Source organism: Tinamus guttatus, unplaced genomic scaffold, assembly GCF_059628265.1.
Source record: "Tinamus guttatus ecotype Peru unplaced genomic scaffold, ASM5962826v1 Tinamus_guttatus_pri_ptg000462l, whole genome shotgun sequence".
NCBI lineage: Eukaryota > Metazoa > Chordata > Aves > Tinamiformes > Tinamidae > Tinamus > Tinamus guttatus.
Genome location: NW_028288996.1, coordinates 71,896 through 98,929, shown reverse-complemented (window position 1 = coordinate 98,929; position 27,034 = coordinate 71,896). Strand labels below are relative to the sequence as shown.

Below are 27,034 nucleotides of genomic sequence, written 5' to 3'. Positions count from 1 at the left end.
TCGTCTCTCTCTCCCTCTCTCCCGCGTCGTCCTCTCTCCCCTCTCTCAGCGCGCGTCGTCTCCTCTCTCGCGCGTCGTCCTCTCTCTCCATCTCTCACGCGTCGTCCTCTCTCGCGCGTCGTCCTCTCTCTCCATCTCTCACGCGTCGTCCTCTCTCGCGCGCGTCATCCTCTCTCTCTTGCGCGCGCGTCGTCCTCTCTCTCTCTCTCTCTCTGCGCGCGTCGGTCGTCCTCTCTCTCTCTCTCTCTCTCGCTGCCGCGTCGTCCTCTCTCTCTCTCTCCTCTCGCGCGCGCGTCGTCCTGTCTCTCTCACGCGCGCCGTGCTCTCTCGTGCGCGCCGTGCTCTCTCGCGCGTCCTCTCTCTTTATCGCGCCGTCCTCTCTCTCTCTCACTCTCTTTATCGTGCGTCCCCTCTCTCTTTATCGCGGCGTCCCCTCTCGCTCTCTCCAGTCTTGTCCTCTTGTTCTCTCTCTCGCTTCGTCATCTCGCTCTCTTGCTTCGTCCTCTCTCGCGCGCGTGCTCTCTCTCTCGCGCGCAGTGCTCTCTCTCTCGCGCGCGTGCTCTCTCTCTCGCGCGCGTGCTCTCTCTCTCGCGCGCTGCTCTCTCTCTCGCGCGCGTGCTCTCTCTCTCTCGCGCGCGTGCTCTCTCTCTCACGCGCGTGCTCTCTCTCTCTCGCGCGCGCGTGCTCTCTCTCTCTCGCGCGCAGCGTGCTCTCTCTCTCGCGCGCGCGTTGCTCTCTCTCTCGCGTCGTGCTCTCTCTCGCGCGTCGTTCCTCCTCTCTCTCGCGCGCGCCTCGTTCTCTCTTTCACGCGCGTCGTCCTCTCGCGCGCGTCGTCCTCTCTCTCATCTCTAGGCCCCTTCCTCTTTCTGTCCTTTCTCTTCTTTCGTGTCCTGCTCTCTCTCTCGTCGCCTATTCTCTCTCGCGCGTCGTCCGTTCTCTCTTGCGCCTCGTCCTCTCTATCTCTCGCCCCTTGTCCTCCTTCTCTCACGCGCCTCGTCTTCTCGCGCGTGCGTTGTGCTGTCGTGCGCGTCATGCTGTCGTGCACGTCGTGCTCTCTCTCTCGCCTCATTCTCTCTCTCTCCCTCTCTCTCTCGCGCGTTGCCCTCTCTCGCACGTCATGCTCTCTCTCTCCTCGTTCTCTCTTGCATGTCGTCTTCTCTCTCTCGCCTCGTCCTCTCTCGCGTTGCCCTCTCCCCCCTCTCTCGCGCGCGTCTCTCTCTCTCTTCTTCTCGCGCGTCACCCCTCACGCATCATCCTCTCTCTTTCTCTCCCGCTTCGTCCTCCTCTCTCTCCCCAACCTCGTCCCTTCTCTCTGTTTCTTTCACGTCATTCCCCCCTCTCTCCCGTCATCCCCCCCTCTTCCGCGTCGTCCTCTCTCTCTCGCGCGCGCCTCGTCCCCTCTCTCTCGTCGTCGTGCGCTCTCTCTCCTCGTCGTGCGCTCTTTTTCGTCGTCCTCTCTCCCTCTCTCGTGCGCGCGTCGTTCTCTCTCGCGCCTCGCCCTCTCTCGCACGTCGTGCTCTCTCTCTCTCCCTCGTTCTCTCTCGCATGTCGTCTTCTCTCTCTCGCCTCGTCCTCTCTCGCGTTGTCCTCTCCCCCTCTCTCGCGTGCGTCGTTCTCTCTCTTCTTCTCGCGCGTCGCCCTGTCTCGCACGTCGTGCTCTCTCTCTCCTCGTTCTCTCTCACGTCGTCCTCTCTCTCCCGCGTCATCCCCTCTCTTTCTCTCCCGCATCGTCCCCCTCTCTCTCCCCGACCTTGTCCTTTCTCTCTGTTTGTTTCGCGTCATCTCCCCCTCTCTCTCTCCCGTCATCCCCCCTCTCTTCCGCGTCGTCCTTCCTCCCTCTCACGCCTCATTCTCTCTCTCTGTCTCGCACCTTGTCCTCCTTCTCTCGCGCGCCTCGTCTTCTCTCTTTTGCACGCGTCGTGCTCTGTCGTGCGCTTCGTGCTATCTCTTTCTCGCCTCGTTCTCTCACGCGCATCTTCTCTCTCTCGCCTCGTCCTCTCTCCCTTTCTCTTGCGCGCCTCATCCTCTCGCGCGCGTGCCGTGCTCTGTCGTGCGCGTCGTGCTCTCTCTCTCTCGCCTTGTTCTCTCGCGCACGTCGTCTTCTCTCTCTCGCCTCGTTCTCTCTCGCGTCGTCCTCTCTCGCCTCGTTCTCTCTCGCGTCGTCCTCTCTCCCTCTCTCTCACGCGTCGTTCTCTCTCTATCGCGCGTCGCCCTCTCTTGCACGTCGTGCTCTCTCTCTCTCATCCTTCTCTCTCGCGTGTCGTCTTCTCTCTCTCGCGCGCGTCGCCCTATCTCGCACGTCGTGCTCTCTCTCTCTCATCCTTCTCTCTCGCGTGTCGTCTTCCCTCTCTTGCCTTGTTCTCTCTCGCGCGTCGTCCTCTCTCTCTCGCGCGTCGTCCTCTCTCTCGCGCGTCGTCCTCTCTCTCGCGCGTCGTCCTCTCTCTCGCGCGTCGTTTCCTCGCTCTTGTGCGTCGTCCGCGCTCTCTGGCTTCGTCCTCTCTGGCTTCGTGCTCTCTCGCGTCGTGCTGGCTTTCTCGAGCGCGTGTCGTCCTCTCTCTCGCGCCTGTCGTCTCTCTCTCACGTGCGTCGTTTTCTCTCTCGTGCATCATCCTCTCTCTTGCGTCGCCCTTTCTCGCGCGTCGACCTCTCTCTCTCTCTCTCTTTATCACGTTGTCATTTCTTTTTCTCTCGCCCATCGTCCTCTCTCTCTTGCCCGTCGCCCTTTCTCTCCCGCGTCATCCCCTCTCTTTCTCTCCCGCGTCGTCCCCTCTCTGTCTCTCTCCCCCGCGTCGTCCCCTCTCTCTCCCCGATATTGTTCCTTCTCTCTGTTTCTTTCGCGTCGTCCCCCCCCTCTCTCTCCCGTCATCCCTCCCCTCTCCCGCGTCGTCCTCTCTCTCTCTCTCTCGCACGTCCTCTCTCTCTCGCCTCGTCCTCTCTTGCTTCGTCATCTCTCTTTCTCTCGCCTCATCATCTCTCTCGCCTCGTCCGCTCTTTCTTGCCTCATACTCTTTCTCGCATCATCCTCTCTCGTGCATCGTCCTCTCTCGCGTCGTGCTCTCTCTCGCGCCTTGTCCTCTCTCTCGCGCCTTGTCCTCTCTCTCGCGCCTTGTCCTCTCTCTCTCGCCTCATCCTCTCGCCTTGTCCTCGCTCTCTCTCGCGCGTCGTTCTCTCTCTCGCGCGTCGTTCTCTCTCTCGCGCGTCGTTCTCTCTCTCGCGCGTCGTTCTCTCTCTCGCCTCGTCCTCTCGCTTCGTTGTCTCTCTCGTCCCGTCCTCTCTCTCTTACTCTTTCTCACCTTGTCCTCTCTCTCTCTTTCTCTTGCCTCGTCCGCTCTCTCTCTCTCTTCTCGTACCCTCTCTCTCTCGCCTCGTCCCCTCTCTCACCTCGTTCCCTCTATCTTGCCTGGTCCTCTCTTTTGCCTCATTCTCTCTCTCGCGTGCCTCGTTCTGTCTCTCACACGCCTCGTCCTCCCTCTCTCGCATGCCTCGTCCTCTCTCTCTCATGCGCCTCATCTTCTCTCGCGCGCCTCGTCCTCTCTCGCGCGCGTCGTGCTATCTCTTTCTCGCCTCGTTCTCTCTCGCGCGTCCTCTCTCTCACCTCGTCCTCTCTCGCATTGTCCTCTCTCCCTTTGTCTTGCGCGCCTCGTCCTCTCGCGCGCGTCGTGCTCTGCCGTGCACGTCATGCTCTGTCGTGCGTGTCGTGCTATCTCTCTCGCCTCGTTCTCGCGTGCGTCGTCTTCTCTCTCTTGCGTCGTCTTCTCTCTCTCACGTCGTCCTCTCTCCCTCTCTCGCACGCGTCCTTCTCTCTCGCGCGCGTCGCCCTCTCTTGCACGTCGTGCTCTCTCTCTCCTCGTTCTCTCGCACGTCGTCTTCTCTCTCTCGCCTCGTCCTCTCTCGCGTTGTCCTCTCCCCCTCTCTCGCGCGCGTCGTTCTCTCTCTTCTTGCGCATCGCCCTCTCTCACACGTCGTGCTCTCTCTCACCTCGTTCTTTCTCGCATGTCGTCTTCTCTCTCTTGACTCGTTCTCTCTCGCGCGTCGTCCTCTCTCTCCCGCGTCATCCCCTCTCTTTCCCTCCCGCGTCATCCCCCTCTCTCTCCCCGACCTTGTCCCTTCTCTCTGTTTCTTTCGCGTCATCCCCCCCCCTCTCTCCCGTCATCCCCCCTCTCTTCCGCGTTGTCCTTCCTCCCTCTCTCTCGCCTCGTCCTCTCTCTCTCTCTCGCCTCGTCCTCTCTCTCTCGCCTCGTCCTCTCTCGCACGCCTCGTCCTCTCTCGCGCGCGCCTCATCCTCTCTCTCTTTCTCTCGCCTTGTCCTCTCTTTTGCCTCGTCCTCTCTCTCTTGCGTGCCTCGTCCTCCCTCTCTCGCACGCCTCGTCCTCCCTCTCTCGCACGCCTCGTCCTCCCTCTCTCGCACGCCTCATCCTCTCTCTCTCGCCTCATCCTCTCTCTCTCGCCTCATCCTCTCTCTCTCGCCTCGTCCTCTCTCTCTCTCTCTCGCCTCGTCCTCTCTCTCTCTCTCTCGCCTCGTCCTCTCTCTCTCTCTCTCTCGCCTCGTCCTCTCTCTCTCTCTCTCGCCTCGTCCTCTCTCTCTCTCTCTCTCGCCTCGTTCTCTCTCTCTCTCTCGCCTCGTCCTCTCTCTCTCTCGCCTCGTCCTCTCTCTCTCGCCTCGTCCTCTCTCTCTCTCTCGCCTCGTCCTCTCTCTCTCTCGCCTCGTCCTCTCTCTCTCGCCTCGTCCTCTCTCTCTCACCTCGTCCTCTCTCTCTCTCTCGCCTCGTCCCCTCTCTCTCTCTCTCGCCTCGTCCCCTCTCTCTCTCTCGCCTCGTCCCCTCTCTCTCTCGCCTCGTCCCCTCTCTCTCTCGCCTCGTCCCCTCTCTCTCTCGCCTCGTTCCATCTCTCGCCTCGTCCTCTCTCTCGCCTTGTCCCATCTCTCGCCTCGTCCTTTCTCCCTCTCGCGCACGTCGTCCTCTCTCGCGCCTCGTCCTCTCGCGCGTCGTGCTCTCTCTCTCGCCTCGTCCTCTTTCTCTCTCTCGCGCCTCGTCCTCTCTCTCGCCTTGTCATCTCCCTCGCATGGTGCTCTCTCTCTGGCGTCGTGCTCTCTCTCACTGTCTGGCGTCGTGCTCTTTCTCTCTCGCCTCGTCCTCTCTCTTTCTCGCGTCGTCCTCTCTTTGTCGCGTCATCCTCTCTCTCTCGCCTCCTCCCCTCTCTCTCTCGCCTCGTTCCATCTCTCTCGCCTCGTTCCATCTCTCTCGCCTCGTTCCATCTCTCTCGCCCCGTCCCCTCTCCCTCTCTCGCCCCGTCCCCTCTCTCTCGCCCCGTCCCCTCTCTCTCGCCTTGTCCCCTCTCTCTCTCTCGCCTCGTCCTTTCTCTCACGTCGTTCTCTCTTGCGTCGTCTGTCTCGCGTTGTTCTATCTCTCTCGCACGTCGTTCTCTCTCTCTTTCTCGTTCTTCTCTCTTTCTGTCGTGTGGTTCTCTCTCTCTCTCTCGTGCCGTCCTCTCTCTCTCGTGCCGTCCTCTCTCTCTCGTGCCGTCCCCTCTCTCTCTCTCGTGCCGTCCCCTCTCTCTCTCTCGTGCCGTCCCCTCTCTCTCTCTCTCGTGCCGTCCCCTCTCTCTCTCTCGTGCCGTCCCCTCTCTCTCTCTCGTGCCGTCCCCTCTCTCTCTCTCGCCTCGTCCCCTCTCTCTCTCTCGCCTCGTCCCCTCTCTCTCGCCTCGTCCTCTCTTTTGCCTCGTCCTTTCTCTCTCTCTTGCCTCGCCCTCTCTTTTGCCTCGTCCTCTCTCTCTCGCCTCGTTCTCTCTTTTGCCTCGTCCTTTCTTTCTCTCTTGCCTCGTCCTCTCTTTTGCCTCGTCCTCTCTCTCTCTCTCGCCTCGTCCTTTCTCTCTCTCTCTCTCTCTCCCGCCTCGTTCTCTCTCTCCCGCCTCGTTCTCTCTCTCTCTCCCGCCTCGTCCTCTCTCTCTCTCTTGCGTGCCTCGTCCTCTCTCGCGCGCGTCGTTCTGTCGTGCACGTCGTGCTATCTCTTTCTCGCCTCGTTCTCTCGCGCGCGTCCTCTCTCTCGCCTCGTTCTCTCGCGCGCGTCGTCTTCTCTCTCTCGCCTCGTTCTCTCTCACGTCGTCCTCTCTCCCTCTCTCTCTCACGCGTCGTTTTCCCTCTCTCTCGCGCGCGTTGCCCTCTCTCGCACGTCGTGCTCTCTCTCTCTCCTCGTCCTCTCTCTCTCTCTCTCTCCTCGTCCTCTCTCTCTCTCTCCTCGTCCTCTCTCTCTCTCTCGCCTCGTCCTCTCTCTCTCTCTCGCCTCGTCCTCTCTCTCTCTCCTCGTCCTCTCTCTCTCTCTCGCCTCGTCCTCTCTCTCTCTCTCTCTCGCACGTCGTTCTCTCTCTCTCGCGCATTGTCCTCTCTCCTCGTCCTCTCTCTCGCGCGCGTCGTCCTCTCTCTCGCGCGCGTCGTCCTCTCTCTCACGCGCGTCGTCCTCTCTCTCGCGCGTCGCCCTCTCTCGTACATCGTGCTCTCTTTCTCTCTCTCCTCCTTCTCTCTCGCATGTCGTCGTTCTCTCTCTCGCCTCGTCCTCCCTCGCTCACCTCATTCTACCTTTCTCTCCCTCGCTCGCCTCATCCTCCCTCACTCGCCTCGTCTTCCCTTTGTCTCCCTCGCTCGCCCTGTCCTTGCTCGCTCGCCTCGTCCTTGCTCGCTTGCCTCGTGCTCGCTCTCTCTATCTCCTCGTGCTCGTTCTCTCTCGTGTCGTCTCTCACTCTTGCGTCGTCCTTTTTCTCACTGTCGCGTCGTCCTCAGTCTCGTGTCGTCCTGCTCTCTCCCGTGTCGTGATCTCTATCGTCTTTTTTTCCCGTCGTGCTTGCTCGCTCTCTCACGTCATGCTCTCTCTCTCTCTCTCTCTCTCTGACGTCATGGTCGCTCTCAAGTTGTGCTCGCTCTGTCTCACGTCGTCCTCTCTCTCTCTCTCGCCTCGTCCCCTCTCTCTCTCTCGCCTCGTCCCCTCTCTCTCTCTCGCCTCGTCCCCTCTCTCTCGCCTCGTCCTCTCTCTCGCCTTGTCCCATCTCTCGCCTCGTCCTTTCTCCCTCTCGCGCACGTCGTCCTCTCTCGCGCCTCGTCCTCTCTCGCGCGTCGTGCTCTCTCTCTCGCCTCGTCCTCTTTCTCTCTCTCGCGCCTCGTCCTCTCTCTCGCCTTGTCATCTCCCTCGCATGGTGCTCTCTCTCTGGCGTCGTGCTCTCTCTCACTGTCTGGCGTCGTGCTCTGTCTCCCTCTCACGTCGTGCTCTTTCTCTCTCGCCTCGTCCTCTCTCTTTCTCGCGTCGTCCTCTCTTTGTCGTGTCATCCTCTCTCTCTCGCCTCCTCCCCTCTCTCTCTCGCCTCGTTCCATCTCTCTCGCCTCGTTCCATCTCTCTCGCCCCGTCCCCTCTCCCTCTCTCGCCCCGTCCCCTCTCTCTCGCCTTGTCCCCTCTCTCTCTCTCGCCTCGTCCTTTCTCTCACGTCGTTCTCTCTCGCGTCGTCTGTCTCGCGTTGTTCTATCTCTCTCGCACGTCGTTCTCTCTCTCTTTCTCGTTCTCCTCTCTTTCTGTCGTGTGGTTCTCTCTCTCTCTCTCTCGTGTCGTCCTCTCTCTCTCGTGCCGTCCTCTCTCTCTCGTGCCGTCCCCTCTCTCTCTCTCGCCTCGTCCCCTCTCTCTCTCTCTCGCCTCGTCCCCTCTCTCTCTCTCGCCTCGTCCCCTCTCTCTCTCTCGCCTCGTCCTCTCTTTTGCCTCGTCCTTTCTCTCTCTCTTGCCTCGCCCTCTCTTTTGCCTCGTCCTCTCTCTCTCGCCTCGTTCTCTCTTTTGCCTCGTCCTTTCTTTCTCTCTTGCCTCGTCCTCTCTTTTGCCTCGTCCTCTCTCTCTCTCTCGCCTCGTCCTTTCTCTCTCTCTCTCTCTCTCCCGCCTCGTTCTCTCTCTCCCGCCTCGTTCTCTCTCTCCCGCCTCGTTCTCTCTCTCTCTCCCGCCTCGTCCTCTCTCTCTCTCTTGCGTGCCTCGTCCTCTCTCGCGCGCGTCGTTCTGTCGTGCACGTCGTGCTATCTCTTTCTCGCCTCGTTCTCTCGCGCGCGTCCTCTCTCTCGCCTCGTTCTCTCGCGCGCGTCGTCTTCTCTCTCTCGCCTCGTTCTCTCTCACGTCGTCCTCTCTCCCTCTCTCTCTCACGCGTCGTTTTCCCTCTCTCTCGCGCGCGTCGCCCTCTCTCGCACGTCGTGCTCTCTCTCTCTCCTCGTCCTCTCTCTCTCTCTCGCCTCGTCCTCTCTCTCTCTCTCTCTCGCCTCGTCCTCTCTCTCTCTCTCGCCTCGTCCTCTCTCTCTCTCTCGCCTCGTCCTCTCTCTCTCTCTCGCCTCGTCCTCTCTCTCTCTCTCTCTCGCACGTCGTTCTCTCTCTCTCACGCATTGTCCTCTCTCCTCGTCCTCTCTCGCGTCGTCCTCTCTCTCGCGCGCGTCGTCCTCTCTCTCGCGCGTCGCCCTCTCTCGTACATCGTGCTCTCTTTCTCTCTCTCCTCCTTCTCTCTCGCATGTCGTCGTTCTCTCTCTCGCCTCGTCCTCCCTCGCTCACCTCATTCTACCTTTCTCTCCCTCGCTCGCCTCATCCTCCCTCACTCGCCTCGTCTTCCCTTTGTCTCCCTCGCTCGCCTTGTCCTTGCTCGCTCGCCTCGTCCTTGCTCGCTCGCCTCGTGCTCGCTCTCTCTATCTCCTCGTGCTCGTTCTCTCTCGTGTCGTCTCTCACTCTTGCGTCGTCCTTTTTCTCACTGTCGCGTCGTCCTCAGTCTCGTGTCGTCGTGCTCTCTCCCGTGTCGTGATCTCTATCGTCTTTTTTTCCCGTCGTGCTTGCTCGCTCTCTCACGTCATGCTCTCTCTCTCTCTCTCTCTCTCTCTCTGACGTCATGGTCGCTCTCAAGTTGTGCTCGCTCTGTCTCACGTCGTGCTCTCTCGCTCTCTCTCGCGTCGTGCTCGCTCTCGCGTCGTGCTCTTGCGTCGTCTTTTTTTCCTCTCATCGTCGTGCTCTCGCTCGCTCTCGCGTCATCTCCGCTCTCATTCGCTCGCGCGCGTCGTCCTCTCTCTCGCGCGCGCGTCGTCCTCTCTCTCTCGCGCACGCCTCGTCCTGTCTCTCTCTTTCTCGCCTTGTCCTCTCTCTCGCGTCGTGCTCTCTCTCTGGCGTCGTGTTCTCTCTCGCTTTCTGACGTCGTGCTCTGTCTCTCTCCCGCGTCGTGCTCTGTTTCTCTCAAGCCTCGTCCTCTCTCTCTCTCTCGCCTCGTCCCGTCTCTCTCTCGCCTCGTCCCGTCTCTCTCTCTCGTCTCGTCCCCTCTCTCTCTCTCGCCTCGTCCCCTCTCTCTCTCGCCTCGTCCCCTCTCTCTCTCGCCTCGTTCCATCTCTCGCCTCGTCCTCTCTCTCTCTCGCCTTGTCCCATCTCTCGCCTCATCCTTTCTCCCTCTCGCGCACGTCGTCCTCTCTCGCGCCTCGTCCTCTCTCGCGCGTCGTGCTCTCTCTCTCGCCTCGTCCTCTTTCTCTCTCTCGCGCCTCGTCCTCTCTCTCTTCCTCTCTCTCGCCTTGTCATCTCTCTCGCATGGTGCTCTCTCTCTGGCGTCGTGCTCTCTCTCACTGTCTGGCGTCGTGCTCTGTCTCCCTCTCACGTCGTGCTCTGTTGCAGCTTGGAGCGGGTCAGGAATGCCAGACATCAACTTCATAGAAGCTGGAACTGACTTCGTTTATTAGCTTTTCATGCAGTACATTTATATGATTCTTAACAATTAGTGATGTAATTACACAGGCTCCTAATTGGTAGACAATGATCTAACTCAGACCCTTACAGCCCCCCTTACTTGTTTAGCTCATCCTTTTAGTTCAACAGCTCTTTTATTCCCTCTGACCTTGGTCTACTTTCTTATCTCCTAGTTAGCACTCCCTTTGTTCTTTCACTGAAACCTGAAGGCTGGAATTGAGCAGGCCTGCTGGGCAGCCATGTACGCGGCTCTCTAGCCATCCCTCTACAATTCCCCCTTTTTCTTTTGTATCAGCAAGGCCTGCTTAGTAGTACAGGACACTTCTTCCTCTCATGATGTTCTGCAGGCTCACACTTTCCACAGCTAGGGTACCGGCTGCTTGCCTGCTACATCTGATGTATGCGAGTTTGCTTCCAGCCAAGGTTTCACCCATTTTGCTGGCACCCATCTGGTTCCAGCATCTGTAACGATACAAGCATATCCTTTTCCCTAGGTTATCAAGTCCAAAGGTCCCGTCCCTTTTCCCGTGTTCCAGTCTCTCAGCATCATCTTACACGGACCCGACTTTACTTCTGTTAGGGCTCCCTTTAGCCCAGCCCTGTGTTTGACCATCAGAGGGACTAGACTGTCCTGGGGTAATCTCAAAAATTTAAAACATATTCTGCTCTTGCCAAGTTTTCTGCAGGCATAATTCCCAATTCTCCTCCTTTTCGTTTTTTGTAGCTGGCATTTCAGCGTTTGGTTCATACGTTCCACTATGTCATGGTCCTCAGGATGCAATAGTATAGTGAAAAAACAATCTTTTAAATCAATTACTAAGATGTCCCAATCATTTTGAAAGGTTCTCGATTTCCATTTCTATTTATGTTTGCATAGCTTCAATTTGGTTTCCTCCCCAGAAGTTGCTTGGGATTTCCATATATTAAGGAGGCCCCCACTCCAGTAGCATTGAGGCTTTTACAATTTGTAAGGACTGTTGCAGGTCCTTCCGTGCCAGTTGCACTGGAGCTTGGCCATCGCTTCATTCTTGTTTCCCATGCTGAAGTATTTCCCTAGTCTCTTTTCAAGGATACAAGTCAGAGTATGGCTCCCAGTCCTCCACTGGTGGGGAGGGACGCCATAGTCTGAGTTATTCCTGGCTTTCCTGCTTTCGAATTCTGCACTTTCCTGTTGTGCTTATTCAGCCCTCTCTGCTGATATATATATTACACAATAAAGATCTAAAGACCACAGACACAAACAGCACAAACACAATTTCTATCCAGTGGCACGACCTCACATAGCTCTACACTCCACTAGTGAGTTCCACTGTCTCAATTGCCAAATCCCATCCTTGTTGCCAATTAGGTTGCAAATGCGTTTGGGATTCGGCAATAATCACACAGAACAAAGTGGCTACGGCTATTCAGGTGAAAGCACATTAAAGAAGCAAAGTATGCCTAATTACTCTTGAGGTAATACTTATCGGCAGGACACTGAGACTGAACATTCTCTTGAGTTGGCAGATGAGAGGGTTGCTGACAGGCTCCTAAGGCGGCAGGCGTCCCCGCAGAGACAACGTGGGTCTCAGTGTTAGGAGTCTCACCGCCCCCCCCCTTTACGCTCTGCTTTATCTGTTTAAGCCCGGTGCATCCTGTCACGTAGGGCCAGTACGTGCCAGCAGGCAGACCAGGGGGCGGACAAACTCCGCCTTCAGTCACATAACCTTCCCTCCTGGGTGCACAGGTGCGCATGCCAGTAAGTGGTCCCAGCCGTCAGTCCGAGGGTCCTGCCTTTCTCATCTCCCTCCCTCTCGGATGTTTTACCTTCAAATTAATTTAGAGGATGTTTGCAGTTAAGTTGGCTACAAGCCCGGTCGAGCAGCCGCCTTCAGCTGCTTTTGGAGGAGGTCGGCTCTGAGCCTGGCTGAGCAGCTGCCTCCATGCTCCTTATCACTCAGCCTGGGCAGGCAAACATCTTCTTTCTCAAGGTCTTGGGTTCTGTTTTGTACAATAGTTTTATGACTCTACGGATCGTACAAATTTCCACCTTTCAACCATACCTCGTTTCAGCATCAATATACAAAGGATACAACACATAATAGGGATGAACATAGCAAACAGAAATAATAGCCCTAATAACGGTTTCTGTCCTCACTTAAAGCATTACAATTCTTCAACCCCAACTTTAAAAGACGGATCAAATCCCCCTGCACCTCCCTCCTGGCTGTTGTCAAGCCCTCAGCAACATAAGTCTCCTTGATCTCATTCGCCTTTTCTTCCCTGGCCCCCCTTCTCCTTTTTTCAAGGTGATCTAACAAGTCCTGGACCCAGCCGGGCCGTTCTTAGGCACGACGGGGGGCGGGTCTGGGAGTGGGGGCACAGACAGTGCAGGCACCACAGGCACAGATGAGGACGCATGTGGGGGGGGTTGGCAATGGATCTCCAGACACCAGCGGTTTTCAGTGGCGTGGCGGTCCCGTTCCTGAAGTGCTCGCAAAGGCTTTTACAGGTACACTGCTTGCAGCTTCGGGAGGCTCATGATCCAGCGGTGGCCCTGTGATGTCCTTTGGGCGATGGTGGGTCTCAGAACCCCCTTGCTTCAGCTTGGGTCTTTGCAAGTGTCCCTTGTCTCTAGCCCATTTATACAGCTCATACAGCTTCTTCGTGCTCACTGCTGCCTCCCTCTTTGCTAATAAGTCCAGCAGCAATTGTACAGCAGCTTCTCGCTCCATTTTGTACGTACACCGGGGTCTCTGCTTCTAGCCCTTCCCTGACGACGTCTTTCCGTCACGGGCCCCAGCTTCTTGCCCCCCAACGCCGTCTTTTCCGTGTGCGCAATCACGGCCGGCTTACCCGCTCCGGTCCCCTTCTTGGTCGGATCACTCGGCTGCACCCGTACGTCGTCCTCCGGAATCCCGCACCGTTGTGCCAGGTCCCTGTACCAGTCCCTGTTCGGAATCTTGTCCCTGTTCGGAATCTTGTCCCTGTTCGGGCGCCACTTGTTGCAGCTTGGAGCGGGTCAGGAATGCCAGACATCAACTTCATAGAAGCTGGAACTGACTTCGTTTATTAGCTTTTCATGCAGTACATTTATATGATTCTTAACAATTAGTGATGTAATTACACAGGCTCCTAATTGGTAGACAATGATCTAACTCAGACCCTTACAGCCCCCCTTACTTGTTTAGCTCATCCTTTTAGTTCAACAGCTCTTTTATTCCCTCTGACCTTGGTCTACTTTCTTATCTCCTAGTTAGCACTCCCTTTGTTCTTTCACTGAAACCTGAAGGCTGGAATTGAGCAGGCCTGCTGGGCAGCCATGTACGCGGCTCTCTAGCCATCCCTCTACAGTGCTCTTTCTCTCCCGCCTCGTCCTCTCTCTTTCTCGCGTCGTCCTCTCTTTGTCGCGTCATCCTCTCTCTCTCGCCTCCTCCCCTCTCTCTCTCGCCTCGTTCCATCTCTCTCGCCTCGTCCCCTCTCCCTCTCTCGCCTCGTCCCCTCTCCCTCTCTCGCCCCGTCCCCTCTCTCTCGCCTTGTCCCCTCTCTCTCTTTCGCCTCGTCCTTTCTCTCACGTCGTTCTCTCTTGTGTCGTCTGTCTCACGTTGTTCTATCTCTCTCGCACGTCGTTCTCTCTCTCTTTCTCGTTGTCCTCTCTTTCTGTCGTGTGGTTCTCTCTCTCTATCGTGCCGTCCTCTCTCTCTCGTGCCGTCCTCTCTCTCTCGTGCCGTCCTCTCTCTCGCGCCTCGTCCTCTCTCTCTCGCGCCTCGTCCCCTCTCTCTCGCGCCTCGTCCCCTCTCTCTCGCGCCTCGTCCTCTCTCTCTTTCCCGCATCGTCCTCTATCTCGCGCGTCGTCCTCTATCTCGCGTGTCGTGCTCTATCTCGAGCATCGTTTTCTTTCTCTCGCTTTGTCTTCTCTCTCTCGCGTCTCTCCTCTCTCTCGTCGTCCTCTCTCTCGCATCTCCCTCTTTTTTTCGCGTCGTCCTCTCTCTCTCGCGTCCTCTCTCTCTCTCTCGCGTCGTCCTCTCTCTCTCGCGTCGTCCTCTCTCTCTCTCGCGTCGTCCTCTCTCTCTCGCGTCGTCCTCTCTCTCTCTCGCGTCGTCCTCTCTCTCTCTCGCGTCGTCCTCTCTCTCTCTCGCGTCGTCCTCTCTCTCTCTCGCCTCGTCCTCTCTCTCTCTCGCCTCGTCCTCTCTCTCTCTCGCCTCGTCCTCTCTCTCTCGCCTCGTCCTCTCCTTCTCTCTCTTGTGTCGTCCTTTTTATTTCTCGCGTCATCCTCTCTCTCTCACGTCCTCTCTCTCTCTCTCGCGTCGTCCTCTCTCTCTCGCGTCGTCCTCTCTCTCTCGCGTCATTCTCTCCTTCTCTCTCTCGCGTCATTCTCTCCTTCTCTCTCTCGCGTCGTCCTCTCTCTCTCTCGCGTCGTCCTCTCTCTCTCTCGCCTCGTCCTCTCTCTCGCCTCGTCCTCTCTCTCTCGCCTCGTCCTCTCCTTCTCTCTCTTGTGTCGTCCTTTTTATTTCTCGCGTCATCCTCTCTCTCTCATGTCCTCTCTCTCTCTCTCTCGCGTCGTCCTCTCTCTCTCGCGTCGTCCTCTCTCTTTCTCACGTCGTCCGCTCTCTTTTTCGCGTCATCCTCTCTCTCACGTCATCCTCTCTCTTGCGCGCGCGTCGTCCTCTCTCTCTCTCGCGTCATCATGTTTCTTTTTCACGTCGTCCTCTCTCTTGCGTCGTTCTCTCCTTCTCTCCCTCGCGTCGTCCTTTTTCTTTCTCGTGTCGTCCTCTCTCTTTGATGTCCTCTCTCTCTCTCACGTCGTCCTCTAGTTTCTTTCTCGCGTCGCCCTCTCTCTCTCGCCTCGTCCTCTACCTCTCGCCTCATTCTCTCTCTCTCTTGCCTCGTCCTCTCCTTCTCTCTCTTGTGTCGTCCTTTTTATTTCTTGCGTCATCCTCTCTCTCTCACGTCCTCTTTCTCTCTCTCCTGTCGTCCTCTCTCTCTCGCGTCGTCCACTCTCTCTCGCGTCATCCTCGCTCTCTTGTCGTGCTCCCTCTCTCTCGCATCGTGCTCCCTCTCTCTCGCGTCGTCCTCTCTCTCGCCTCGTCATTTGTCTCTTTCTTGCGTCGTTCTCTCTCTCTCTCTCTCTCGTCATCTTCTCTCTCTCTCTCACATCGTCCTCTCTCTCTCTCGCGTCGTCCTCTCTCTTTCCCGCCTCCTCCTCTCTCTCTCTCGCGCATTGTCTTCTCTCTCTCGCATCGTCCTCTCTCTCGCGTCTCTCCTCTCTCTCCCGCGTCGTCCTCTCTCTCTTGCGTCGTCCTCTTTCTTTCTCTCTTTATCACATCGTCCTCTCTTTCTCCCGTCATCCTCTCTCTCTCTTACCTGTCGTCCTCTCTCTCCCGCATTGTCCCCTCTCTTTCTCTCTCTGTCCCGCGTGGTCTCCCTCTCTGTGTCCCGCGTCGTCACCCTCTCTCTCTCTCCTGCGTTGTCCCTTCTCTTTTTCTCTCACGTCATCCCCTCTCTCTCTCTCGTCGTCTTCTCTCTCTCTTTGTCTCTCTCTCGCATCGTCCTCTCTCTCTCTTTCTCTTTCTTTCTCTTTCACGTCATCGTCTCTCTCTCGCGTTGTCCTCTCTCTCTGTCGCGTCGTCCTCTCGGTTTCTCGCGCGCGTCATTCTTTCTCTCCCTCTCACGTCGTCCTCTCTCTCGCGTCGTCCTCTCTCTCTCGCGTCGTCCTCTTTCTCGCGTCGTCCTCTCTCTCTTGCGTCTTTCTGTCCTCTCTCTTGCGTCGTCCTTTTTCTTTCTCGCGTCCTCTCTCTCTCTCGTCGTCCTCTCCATCTCTTGCGCGTCGTCCACTCTCTTTCTCGCGTCCTCTCTCTCTCTCGTGTCGTCCTCTCTCTCTCGCGCGTCGTCCTCTCTTTCTCGTGTTGCCCTCTCTCTCTCTCGCCTCGTCCCCTCTCTCGCCTCGTCCTCTCTCTCTCTCTCTCGCCTCGTCCTCTCTCTCTCTCTCGCCTCGTCCCCTCTCTCTCTCGCCTTGTCCCCTCTCTCTCTCGCCTCGTCCCCTCTCTCTCTCGCCTCGTCCTCTCTCTCTCTCTCTGGCCTCGTCCTCTCCCTCTCTCTCTCGTCGTCCTCTCCCTCTCTCTCTCGTCGTCCTCTCCCTCTCTCGTCGTCCTCTCCCTCTCTCGTCGTCCTCTCCCTCTCTCTCTCGTCGTCCTCTCCCTCTCTCTCTCGTCGTCCTCTCTCTCTCTTGTCGTCCTCTCTCTCGCCTCGTCCTCTCTCTCTTTCTCGCGTCGTCCTCTCTCTCTCTCTCGTCGTCCTCTCTCTCGTCGTCCTCTCTCTCTCGTCGTCCTCTCTCTCTCTCGTCGTCCTCTCTCTCTCGTCGTCCTCTCTCTCTCGTCGTCCTCTCTCTCGCCTCGTCCTCTCTCTCGCCTCGTCCTCTCTCTCGCCTCGTCCTCTCTCTCTCTCTCGCCTCGTCCTCTCTCTCTCTCTCGCCTCGTCCTCTCTCTCTCTCTCGCCTCGTCCTCTCTCTCTCGTCTCGTCCTCTCTCTCTCGCCTCGTCCTCTCTCTCTCTCGCGTCGTCCTCTCTCTCTCTCTCACGTCATCCTCTCTCTCTCTCACGTCATCCTCTCTCTCTCTCACGTCATCCTCTCTCTCTCGCGTTCTTCTCTCTCGCGTTCTCCTCTCTCTCGCGTTCTCCTCTCTCTCTTTCCCGCGTCGTCCTCTCTCTCTCTCGCGCGTCGTCCTCTATCTCGCGCGTCGTGCTCTATCTCAAGCACCGTTTTCTTTCTCTCACTTTGTCTTCTCTCTCTCGCGTCTTCTCTCTCGCCTCTCCTCTCTCTCGCGTCTTCTCTCTCGCCTCTCCTCTCTCTCGTCGTCCTCTCTCTCGCATCGCCCTCTTTTTCTCGCGTCGTCCTCTCTCTATCGCGTCATTCTCTCCTTCTCTCTCTCTCGCGTCATTCTCTCCTTCTCTCTCTCGCGTCGTCCTCTCCTTCTCTCTGGCGTCGTCCTCTCTCTCTCGCATCGTCCTCTCTCTCTCTGGCGTCGTCCTCTCTCTCGCATCGTCCTCTCTCTCTCTCGCGTCGTCCTCTCTCTCTCTCTCCTGTCGTGTTCTCTGTCTCGCGTCGTCCTCTCTCTCTCGCGTCATCCTCTCTCTCTTGTCGTGCTCTCTGTCTCTCGCATCATGCTCCCTCTCTCTCGCGTCGTCCTCTCTCTCGCCTCGTCATTTGTCTCTTTCTTGCGTCGTTCTCTCTCTCTCTCTCTCATGTCATCTTCTCTCTCTCTCACATCGTCCTCTCTCTCTTTCCCGCGTCCTCCTGTCTCTCTCACGCACATTGTCCTCTCTCTCTATCGCATCGTCCTCTCTCTCTCTCGCATTGTCTTCTCTCTCTCGCATCGTCTTCTCTCTCGCGTCTCTCCTCTCTCTCCCGCGTCGTCCTCTCTCTCTTGCGTCGTCCTCTTTCTTTCTCTCTTTATCACATCGTCCTCTCTTTCTCCCGTCATCCTCTCTCTCTTACCTGTCGTCCTCTCTCTCCCGCGTCGTCCCCTCTCTTTCTCTCTCTGTCCCGCGTGGTCTCCCTCTCTGTGTCCCACGTCGTCACCCTCTCTCTCTCTCCCGCATTGTCCCTTCTCTTTTTCTCTCACGTCATCTCCTCTCTCTCTCTCTCTCTCGTCGTCCTCTCTCTCTCTTTGTCTCTCTCTCGCATCGTCCTCTCTCTCTCTTTCTCTTTCTTTCTCTTTCACGTCATCGTCTCTCTCTCGCGTCGTCCTCTCTCTCTGTCTCTCGCGTCGTCCTCTCAGTCTCTCGCGCACGTCATTCTCTCTCTCGCGCGCGTCATTCTCTCTCTCTCGTGTCGTCCTCTCTCTCTCTCGCGTCGTCCTCTCTCTCTCTCGCGTCGTCCTCTCTCTCTCGCGTCGTCCTCTCTCTCTCGCGTCGTCCTCTCTCTCTCGCCTCGTCCTCTCTCTCTCGCCTCGTCCTCTCTCTCTCGCCTCGTCCTCTCTCTCTCTCTCGCCTCGTCCTCTCTCTCTCTCTCGCCTCGTCCTCTCTCTCTCTCTCGCCTCGTCCTCTCTCTCTCTCTCGCCTCGTCCTCTCTCTCTCTCGCCTCGTCCTCTCTCTCTCTCTCGCCTCGTCCTCTCTCTCGCCTCGTCCTCTCTCTCTCGCCTCGTCCTCTCTCTCTCTCGCCTCGTCCTCTCTCTCGCGTCGTCCTCTCTCTCTCTCTCACGTCATCCTCTCTCTCTCTCACGTCATCCTCTCTCTCTCGCGTTCTTCTCTCTCGCGTTCTCCTCTCTCTCGCGTTCTCCTCTCTCTCGCGTTCTCCTCTCTCTCTTTCCCGCGTCGTCCTCTCTCTCTCTCGCGCGTCGTCCTCTATCTCGCGCGTCGTGCTCTATCTCAAGCACCGTTTTCTTTCTCTCACTTTGTCTTCTCTCTCTCGCGTCTTCTCTCTCGCCTCTCCTCTCTCTCGCGTCTTCTCTCTCGCCTCTCCTCTCTCTCGTCGTCCTCTCTCTCGCATCGCCCTCTTTTTCTCGCGTCGTCCTCTCTCTATCGCGTCATTCTCTCCTTCTCTCTCTCTCGCGTCATTCTCTCCTTCTCTCTCTCGCGTCGTCCTCTCCTTCTCTCTGGCGTCGTCCTCTCTCTCTCGCATCGTCCTCTCTCTCTCTGGCGTCGTCCTCTCTCTCGCATCGTCCTCTCTCTCTCTCGCGTCGTCCTCTCTCTCTCTCTCCTGTCGTGTTCTCTGTCTCGCGTCGTCCTCTCTCTCTCGCGTCATCCTCTCTCTCTTGTCGTGCTCTCTGTCTCTCGCATCATGCTCCCTCTCTCTCGCGTCGTCCTCTCTCTCGCCTCGTCATTTGTCTCTTTCTTGCGTGGTTCTCTCTCTCTCTCTCTCATGTCATCTTCTCTCTCTCTCACATCGTCCTCTCTCTCTTTCCCGCGTCCTCCTGTCTCTCTCACGCACATTGTCCTCTCTCTCTATCGCATCGTCCTCTCTCTCTCTCGCATTGTCTTCTCTCTCTCGCATCGTCTTCTCTCTCGCGTCTCTCCTCTCTCTCCCGCGTCGTCCTCTCTCTCTTGCGTCGTCCTCTTTCTTTCTCTCTTTATCACATCGTCCTCTCTTTCTCCCGTCATCCTCTCTCTCTTACCTGTCGTCCTCTCTCTCCCGCGTCGTCCCCTCTCTTTCTCTCTCTGTCCCGCGTGGTCTCCCTCTCTGTGTCCCACGTCGTCACCCTCTCTCTCTCTCCCGCATTGTCCCTTCTCTTTTTCTCTCACGTCATCTCCTCTCTCTCTCTCTCTCTCGTCGTCCTCTCTCTCTCTTTGTCTCTCTCTCGCATCGTCCTCTCTCTCTCTTTCTCTTTCTTTCTCTTTCACGTCATCGTCTCTCTCTCGCGTCGTCCTCTCTCTCTGTCTCTCGCGTCGTCCTCTCAGTCTCTCGCGCACGTCATTCTCTCTCTCGCGCGCGTCATTCTCTCTCTCTCGCGTCGTCCTCTCTCTCTCTCGCGTCGTCCTCTCTCTCTCTCGCGTCGTCCTCTCTCTCTCTCGCGTCGTCCTCTCTCTCTCGCGTCGTCCTCTCTCTCTCGCGTCGTCCTCTTTCTCGCGTCGTCCTCTCTCTCTTGCGTCGTTCTGTCCTCTCGCGTCGTCCTTTTTCTTTCTCGCGTCCTCTCTCTCTCTCATCGTCCTCTCCATCTCTTGCGCGTCGTCCGCTCTCTTTCTCGCGTCCTCTCTCTCTCTCGTGTCGTCCTCTCTCTCGCGCGTCGTCCTCTCTTTCTCGTGTTGCCCTCTCTCTCTCTCTCGCCTCATCCCCTCTCTCTCTCGCCTCATCCCCTCTCTCTCTCGCCTCATCCCCTCTCTCTCTCGCCTCATCCCCTCTCTCTCTCGCCTCATCCCCTCTCTCTCTCGCCTCGTCCTCTCTCTCTCGCCTCGTTCTCTCTCTCTCGCCTCGTCCTCTCTCTCTCGCCTCGTCCTCTCTCTCTCTCTCGCCTCGTCCTCTCCCTCTCTCGTCGTCCTCTCTCTCACGCGTCGTCCTCTCTCTCTCTCTTTATCAGTTGTCCTGTCTTTCTCTCACATCATCCTCTCTCTTGCCCGTTGTTCTCTCTCTCCTGCGTCGTCCCCTCTCTCTCTCTCTCTCTGTCCCGCGTGGTCCCCCTTCTCTCTCCTGCGTTGTCCCTTCTCTTTCTCTCACGTCATCCCCTCTCTCTCTCTCTCTCTCCCGCGTCGTCCTCTCTCCCGCATCGTCCTCTCTCTTTTTCTCTTTCGCGTAGTCCTCTTGTGTCGTCCTCTCTCGCGCATCATTCTCTCTTTCTTCCTCTCTCGCGTCATCCTCTCTCGTGTCGTCCTCTCTCTTGCGTCGTCCACTCTCTCTCTCGTGCATCGTCCTCTCTCGTGTCGTCCTCTCTTTCTCACATCGTCCGCTCTCTTTTTCGCGTCGTCCTCTCTTTTTTGCATCTTCCTCTCCCTCTCGCGCCTGTTATCCTCTCTCACGCACGTCGTCCTCTCTCTCTCTTTCCCGCGTCGTCCTCTCTCACGTCATCCTTTTTCTTTCTCGCGTCGTCCTCCCTCACGTCCTCTCTCGTGTCGTCCTCTTTCTCTTTGTCCTCTCTCTCGCCTCGTCCCCTCTCTCTCTCTCGCCTCGTCCCCTCTCTCTCTCGCCTCGTCCCCTCTCTCTCTCGCCTCGTCCCCTCTCTCTCTCGCCTCGTCCTCTCTCTCTCTCGCCTCGTCGTCTGTCTCTTTCTTGCGTCGTCCCCTCTCTCTCTCACATCATCCTCTCTCTCTCTCACGTCATCCTCTCTTTCCCGCATCGTCCTCTCTCGCGCGTCGTCCTCTCTCTGTCTCTCTCTCTCTCACGTCGTTCTCTCTCTCGTGCGTCGTCCTCTCTCTCACATCGTCGTCTGTCTCTCTCTCGCGTCGTCCTCTCTCTCTCTCACGGCATCCTCTCTCTCACGTCATCCTCTCTCTCTCTCTCTCTCATGTCATCCTCTCTTTCCCGCATCGTCCTCTCTCGCGCATCGTTCTCTCTCTCTCGCGTCATCCCTTCTCTCTCGCGTCGTTCTCTCTCTCTCATGCGTTGTCCTCTCTCTCACATCGTCCTCTCTCTCTCTCGCGTCGTCTTCTCTCTCTCGCGTCGTCTTCTCTCTCTCGCGTGCGTCGTCCTCTCTCTCTCGCGTCGTCATCTCTCTCTCTCTCTCATGTCGTGCTCTGTCTCTCTCTGGCGTCGTGCTCTGTCTCTCTCTGGCGTCGTGCTCTATTTCTCTCTCGCCTCGTCCTCTCTCGCCTTATCCTCTCTCTCTCGCCTCGTTCTCTCTTTCTCTCGCGTCGTCCTCTCTCTCTCACGTCATCCTCTCTCTTTCTCGCCTCGTCGTCTGTCTCTTTTTTTGCGTCGTCTTCTCTCTCGCCCATCGTCATCTCTCTCACACATCGTTTTCTCTCTCTCTCACATCGTTTTCTCTCTCTCTCGCTTTGTCTTCTCTCTCTCGCTTTGTCTTTTCTCTTGCGTCGTCCTCTCTCGCGCGCGTCGTCCTCTCTCGCGTCATCCTTTTTTTCTCACGTCATCCTCTCTCTCTCGCGTCGTTCTCTCCTTCTCTCTCTTGCATCGTCCTTTTTCTTTCTTGCGTCATCCTCTCTCTCTCACGTCGTCTCTCTCGCGTGGTCCTCTCTCTCTCTCGCGTCGTCCTCTCTCTCTCTTGCCTCGCCCTCTCTTGTGTCGTCCGCTCTCTTTCTCACGTCGTCCGCTCTCTTTTTTGCGTCGGCCTCTCTCTCTCGCGTTGTCCTCTCTCTCGCGTCGTTCTCTCTCTCTCTCTCTCTCGCGTCGACCTCTCTTTTTCTCGCCTCATCCTCTCTGTTTCTCGCCTCATCCTCTCTGTCTCTCGCCTCGTCCTCTCTCTTTCTCTCGCCTCGTCCTCTCTCTTTCTCTTGCCTCGTCCTCTCTGTCTCTCACCTTGTCCTCTCTGTCTCTCGCCTCGTCCTCTCTGTCTCTCTCACGCGTCGTTCTATCTCTCTCTCTCTTTCTCATCGTCCTCTCGTTCTGTCGTGTGTTTCTCTCTCGCCTCGTCTGTCTCTTTCTTGCGTCGTCCTCTCTCTCACGTCATCCTTTCTCTTGCGTCATCCTCTCTCTCTCGCGTCGTGCTCCCTCTCGCGTCATCCTCTCTCTCTCACATCGTCCTCTCTCTCGCGCGTCGTCCTCTCTCTTTTTCGTGTCGTCCTCTCTCTCGCCTCGTTCTCTGTCTCTTTCTTGCGTCGTTCTCTCTCTCACTCTCTCACGTCATCCTTTCTCTTTCCTGCGTTGTCCTCTCTCTCTCTTGCGCATCGTCCTCTCTCTCTCTCTCGCGCGCATCGTCCTCTCTATCGCATCGTCCTCCCACTGTCTCGAATGGTCTTCTCTCTCTCGGGTCGTCCTCTCTCTCGCGTCATCCTCTCTCTCGCGTCGTCCTCTCTCTCGCATTGTCCTCTCTCTCGCGCGTGTCATTCTCCCTCTTTCTGGTCGTCCTATCTGACGTGTGGTTCTCTCTCTCGCGGTGTCCTCTCTCTCTCGCATCGCCCTCTCTCTCTCTCTCTCTCGCATCATCCTCTCTCTCGCGCGCGTTGTCCTCTCTCTCTCGCATCATCCTCTCTCTCTCGCGCGCGTCGTCCCCCTCTCTCTCTCCCGCGTCTTCCCCTTCTCCCGCGTCTTCCCCTTCTCCCGCGTCGTCCCTTCTGTTTCTCTGACGTCCTCCCCTCTCTCTCTCCCTCTCGTGTCGTCCACTCTCTCATGTCGTCCTCTCTCTCTCTTTATCTCTCTCTCGTGTCGTCCTCTCTCTCTTTCCCGCGTCGTCCTCTCTCTTTCCCGCGTCGTCCTCTCTCTCGCGTCGTCCTCTCTCTCTCTCTCTCTCGCGTTGTCCTCTCTCTCTTTCACATCATTCTCTCTCTCTCTCTTGCCTCGTCCCCTCTCTCTCTCGCCTTGTCCTCTCTCTCTCTCGCCTCATCCTCTCTCTCTTTTTCTCTCTCGCCTCGACCTCTCTGTCTTTCGCCACATCCTCTCTCTCTCTCGTGTCGCCCTCTCTCTCTCTCTCTCTCATGTCATCCTCTCTCGTGCCGTTCTCTCTCGCGCGTTGTTCTCTCTCTCTCTCACGTCATTCCCTCTCTCTCTCTCACATCGTCCTCTCTCGCACGTCGTCCTCTCTCTCTCGTGCGTCATCCTCTCTCTCTCTCTCCTGTTGTCCTCTCTCTCTCTCTCCCGTCGTCCTCTCTCTCACTCACTGGCGTCATGTTCTCTCTCTCTCTCGCGTCGTCCTCTCTCTCTCGCGTCGTCCTCTCTCTCGCGCGTCATCCTCTCTCTTTCTCGTGTTGTCCTCTCTCTCTTTCTCTCTCTCGCCTCGTCCTCTCTGTCTCTCGCCTCGTCCTCTCTCTCTCTCACGTCGTCCTCGCTCGCATTGTTCTCTCTCACGTGCGTCGTTCTCTCTCTCTCTCTTTCTTGTCGTCCTCTCTTTCTGTTGTGTGATTCTCTCTCACACGTCGTCCTCTCTCTCGCCTCATCGTCTGTCTCTTTCTTGCGTTGTCCTTTCTCTCTCTCTCATGTCATTCTCTCTCTCTCATGTCATCCTCTCTCTCTCACGTCATCCTCTTTCTCGTGTCATTCTCTTTCTCACGTCATCCTCTCTCTTTCTCGCGTCGTCCTCTCTCGCATCATTTTCTCTCTCGCTTTGTCTTCTCTCTCGCGCGTTGTCTTCTTTTTCTCATGTCTCTCCTCTCTCTCTCTCGTGTCGTCCTTTCTCTCTCGCGTCGTCCTCTCTCTCTCGCGCGCGTCGTCCTGTCTCTCTCCTCGTCGTGTGTCTCTTTCTTGCGTCGTCCTCTCTCTCTCTCTCTCTCTCTCTCTCACGTCATCCTCTCTTTCTTGCGTCGTCCTCTCTCTCTCGCGCGTCATCCTCTCTCTCTCTCGTGTCGTCCTCTCTCTCTCTATCACGTCGTCCAGGACGTTCACCCATCCAGTTGATGATCCCGGGTTTCGGCACCACTTGTTGCCTTTCAAATGGCGTCGCGACCTGGTTCAGGAACGGCACGGCTACCACCCCCAGGCCGCTCGGACCATCAGCTCGCTTACACCAATGTGGTGGATGGCAAATGGCGTTTATTGATGGGTAACACAGTGTTATATAGCTAAGGTTTACAACGTCATATCCGTCTGCTTACATCATAAACTAATCGCTATTGGCTATTAGGGGCCCTATTTTCCGTACAGAGCAATATCTTCTGGCCGCCGGACCCTAATTACCTACAACATTTCCCCCCTCCCTATGCATAACAAAACTAGCTAAAATACAACTATCTTATTCTTACTTATTCTTATGACTTATTACTTATTTTTATCTTATTCTTTATTGCTTATTATTATCTTATTCTTACTTATTACTTATTATTATATTACTCATTACTTATTGTTATTATTATTTTATTCTTACTTATTCTTATAGTTTATAACAATCTTAAAATTGTATATCATAAACTTGACATAAAAACATAAAGCACAAAGCGTAGAAGGTAGGGGATGACAGGTAATACCGCGGTATAGGAATAGGGTGTACCTTGGGATAACTTGGGGATAATACTGAGTGGATATATTCTTAAAGCAGTTGTCGGCGTTCTGCTAACATGATGTTAACCTTCTCTAGCCGACTCTTGACAAACGACATGAGCTTATTCAATATACAGGGTCCAAAGATTACTGTCATCATGATCATTGTGATCGGCCCTATCAAGGTGGATATCAGGGTGGTTAACCACGGCGAACCGGTGAATCAATTTTCGTACCAGATGCGTTGCGATTCTCTTTCTCTTCGCTGCTTTTCTAGGTTTTCCCTCAATTTTGTCATAGTGTCTCATACTATTCCCGTATGGTCCGCATAAACGCAGCATTCCTCTTTCAAAGCAGCACACAATCCTCCCTCTTTAAGAAAAAGCAAATCCAGACCCCTTCAATTCTGTAGTACTACCTCTGAGAGGGATCAGAGTGATTCTTCTAAAGCGTTAATCGATTGTTCTATTTTAGCCAGGTCTTCACCAATAGCCGTTTGTAAAATCTCGATTCCCTTTTATTAACGCAGCTATCCCTGTTTTGGCTCCCGCTCCTCCTAAAGTTAGTAGAGCGGCTACCATTAAGGCAGTGATCAGTTCCCTTTTCGTTAGGTAATATTCTGGCTGAATTTCTTTGAACTCATACACATAATTTTCTGGATTTGGCAAGGCGTGGCACTGAAAACTGGTGACCCTGTAGTTATTTTTGTACTAATTACTCGAGATTGTTCGATCTGTTCAAGTACCCATTTAAAGGGCTGATGTAACTCTTACCTGTCCTATAGTGACAAGCTCCAAAATTAAGATAACGCAAAGGCATCGCAGCCCCCTCTCGCGGAGGCTGTTTTGTTGTTTTCTGAATTCGGTCAGCGTGGAAATCACAGGCTCGGGAGGGACGCCTGTCACCGGGGCGTCCGATGATCCGGTCCTGTGAATAGAAACTCACAATTTTCATTAGTTTTATTTTGAAGGTCTGGTTTAATAGACTTAAGCGGGCACCACTTGACTCTGCCATCTTTTCTGACGGCGGCATACCCTCGCCCCGTTAGAACTAGTTTCCACCCTTGTTCCCATTCTCCCAGCTCATTTCTAATTATAACCAACGGACCTTCTTCTAGTGCTCGAGTGGCCCAGTGTTTTTGGGTGGGCGCTAGTAGGTGTGTTTGGTCTCTCGGGGGAATGACGTTGCCCAACACGGCCCTCTGGGTCGATCTTGGCATGGGGGGAGCGCTGCCGGCGAATCCCCCAGCCAAGGGCAGTTTACTGCAACATGGCCTGCCTGGCCACGTTTAGAACATGCCATTACGTTGGCTATTGCGGCGTGAACAGCCACCGGAATTGGGGCCAGATGCTCTTGCTTTGCAACATGCTTAATCATGTCTGCGATACTTGACCCCGCTGGCAATGATCGCAGGATTTCTTTGGTTGCGGAATTGCATTGTTGGCGTAAACATTCCGCTACGACCGGGCCTTTTGCCTCCGTAGGCAGGGCCGAAGAGTCGACTGCTGCTTGGAGACGATCTACAAATTGTGTAAAGCTCTCACTTTCACTTTGCTTTATTGTGGACCATGGCGATGGTTTGGCAACAACTCTACAGGCTGTGTGAATAGCTTCCCTGGCCGCACGAGTAGTTGTCATAACTTCATGGGCCCGCAGGCCGTGGGCCTGCGCCTGGGGGGTGATCATTGTTGGGTCTGTACCCATTAACTGCTGCAGGCTGGAGCCGTGTAATGGATGATCAGCCCCAGTTACTTGGGCTAAATACCTCATACAGTTGTCTTCCCATTCTTGTTTGAAAACGATCATCCCTGTTCCACCAAAGATCAGTCTGCAAGTTTGTTTTATATCAAACAGGAGCATATCGTCCCCCCCGAAGATACCATCTATGAGGGTTGAGACCATGGCAGAATTAATCCCTTTATCTGCAATTGCTTTAACGATCGCTTGTACGTCCTTAGGTTTTATCGGCGAGTGGACCCTCTGTCCCCCGGCTGTCACCCGGACCGGGAATGCTAGCGTGGCCGATGGGGCCCAGTCGGCACATGCGATCTTTATTTCCCTCCAGTCCGTGAGAGGGTTTCTCCCCTTCACGGTTTTTCTTTAATTTGGATGGGAATATTTTGGCTCTTAGTTCTGTTTACCTTCATTTCCTCCTCCCTTATGTTTGAATCAGTTGTGAGCCACTCGTCCTCACTAGTGCCTGACCCGGAGTCAGAACTCGACTGACTGGTTACTTCCGGGCTCCGGTACTTTTTCATTGGACTTCGGCCTCGCCCACTTCCCTTGCGGGCGGGCTGTTCTCCCCCTCTTGGCTCGCCCTGCCTTCTACTCGCAGAGGCGCATTTTTTGAAATGGCCACTCTGATTGGTTCTCGGCCGCTCACTCGCGCTTCCCTCCCCTGTCCGGTCACCCCCACCACCTTTCTCCTCCTCGTTCTCCTCCCCCTCCCGTTTGCATGCGCTTGTTAGTTCTAGCACTTCCTCCCTGTTCCCGCCAGGGGCATCCTCGCCCCGCCCTTCCCCTTGCGGCTCGGCGCCATTTTGGGGCGCATAGGGTGGTGGCCTGACCCAGACGTCCGCAAGCTCTGACTTTCTTTTGATGTTCCTAGCTTCGTCGGCTAGCTCGTCCCAAACAGATTTCGGTTGTTTCTGCTCCTCTGTAAGCGGGATGGGGTTCGGGGATAGAGGGGACGTATCGCCCTCTCGCAGATCTTTAGGCTCAGCAGGATCGACATCGTCTGGGGGGTGCAAAGTCTGTGTGGCTGCCCCAACTCCCACTTTCGGGGTGACCAACAAACAGTCCCTTACCGCCACTCAGGTCTTCTGC

General features: G+C 56.1%; 1 protein-coding gene across 1 annotated transcript in view; it reads right to left on the bottom strand.

Moving 5' to 3' along the window:
* The window catches only part of LOC148593052 (uncharacterized), a gene marked incomplete at its 3' end in the record, with an annotated part of 28,541 nt that extends 5,636 nt beyond the window's left edge, over nucleotides 1-22,905 (bottom strand). Inside the window, exons 1-6 of the mRNA XM_088532598.1 lie at nucleotides 22,897-22,905; nucleotides 20,995-21,195; nucleotides 16,170-16,250; nucleotides 15,250-15,315; nucleotides 13,796-13,915; nucleotides 1,418-1,561 (exon numbers count right to left, since the gene is read on the bottom strand). Of these exons, the coding sequence (XP_088388724.1) occupies nucleotides 1,418-1,561; nucleotides 13,796-13,915; nucleotides 15,250-15,315; nucleotides 16,170-16,250; nucleotides 20,995-21,195; nucleotides 22,897-22,905 (621 nt within the window). The remainder of the gene's footprint in view (nucleotides 1-1,417; nucleotides 1,562-13,795; nucleotides 13,916-15,249; nucleotides 15,316-16,169; nucleotides 16,251-20,994; nucleotides 21,196-22,896) is intronic.
* Between the last annotated feature and the right edge of the window lie 4,129 nt (nucleotides 22,906-27,034).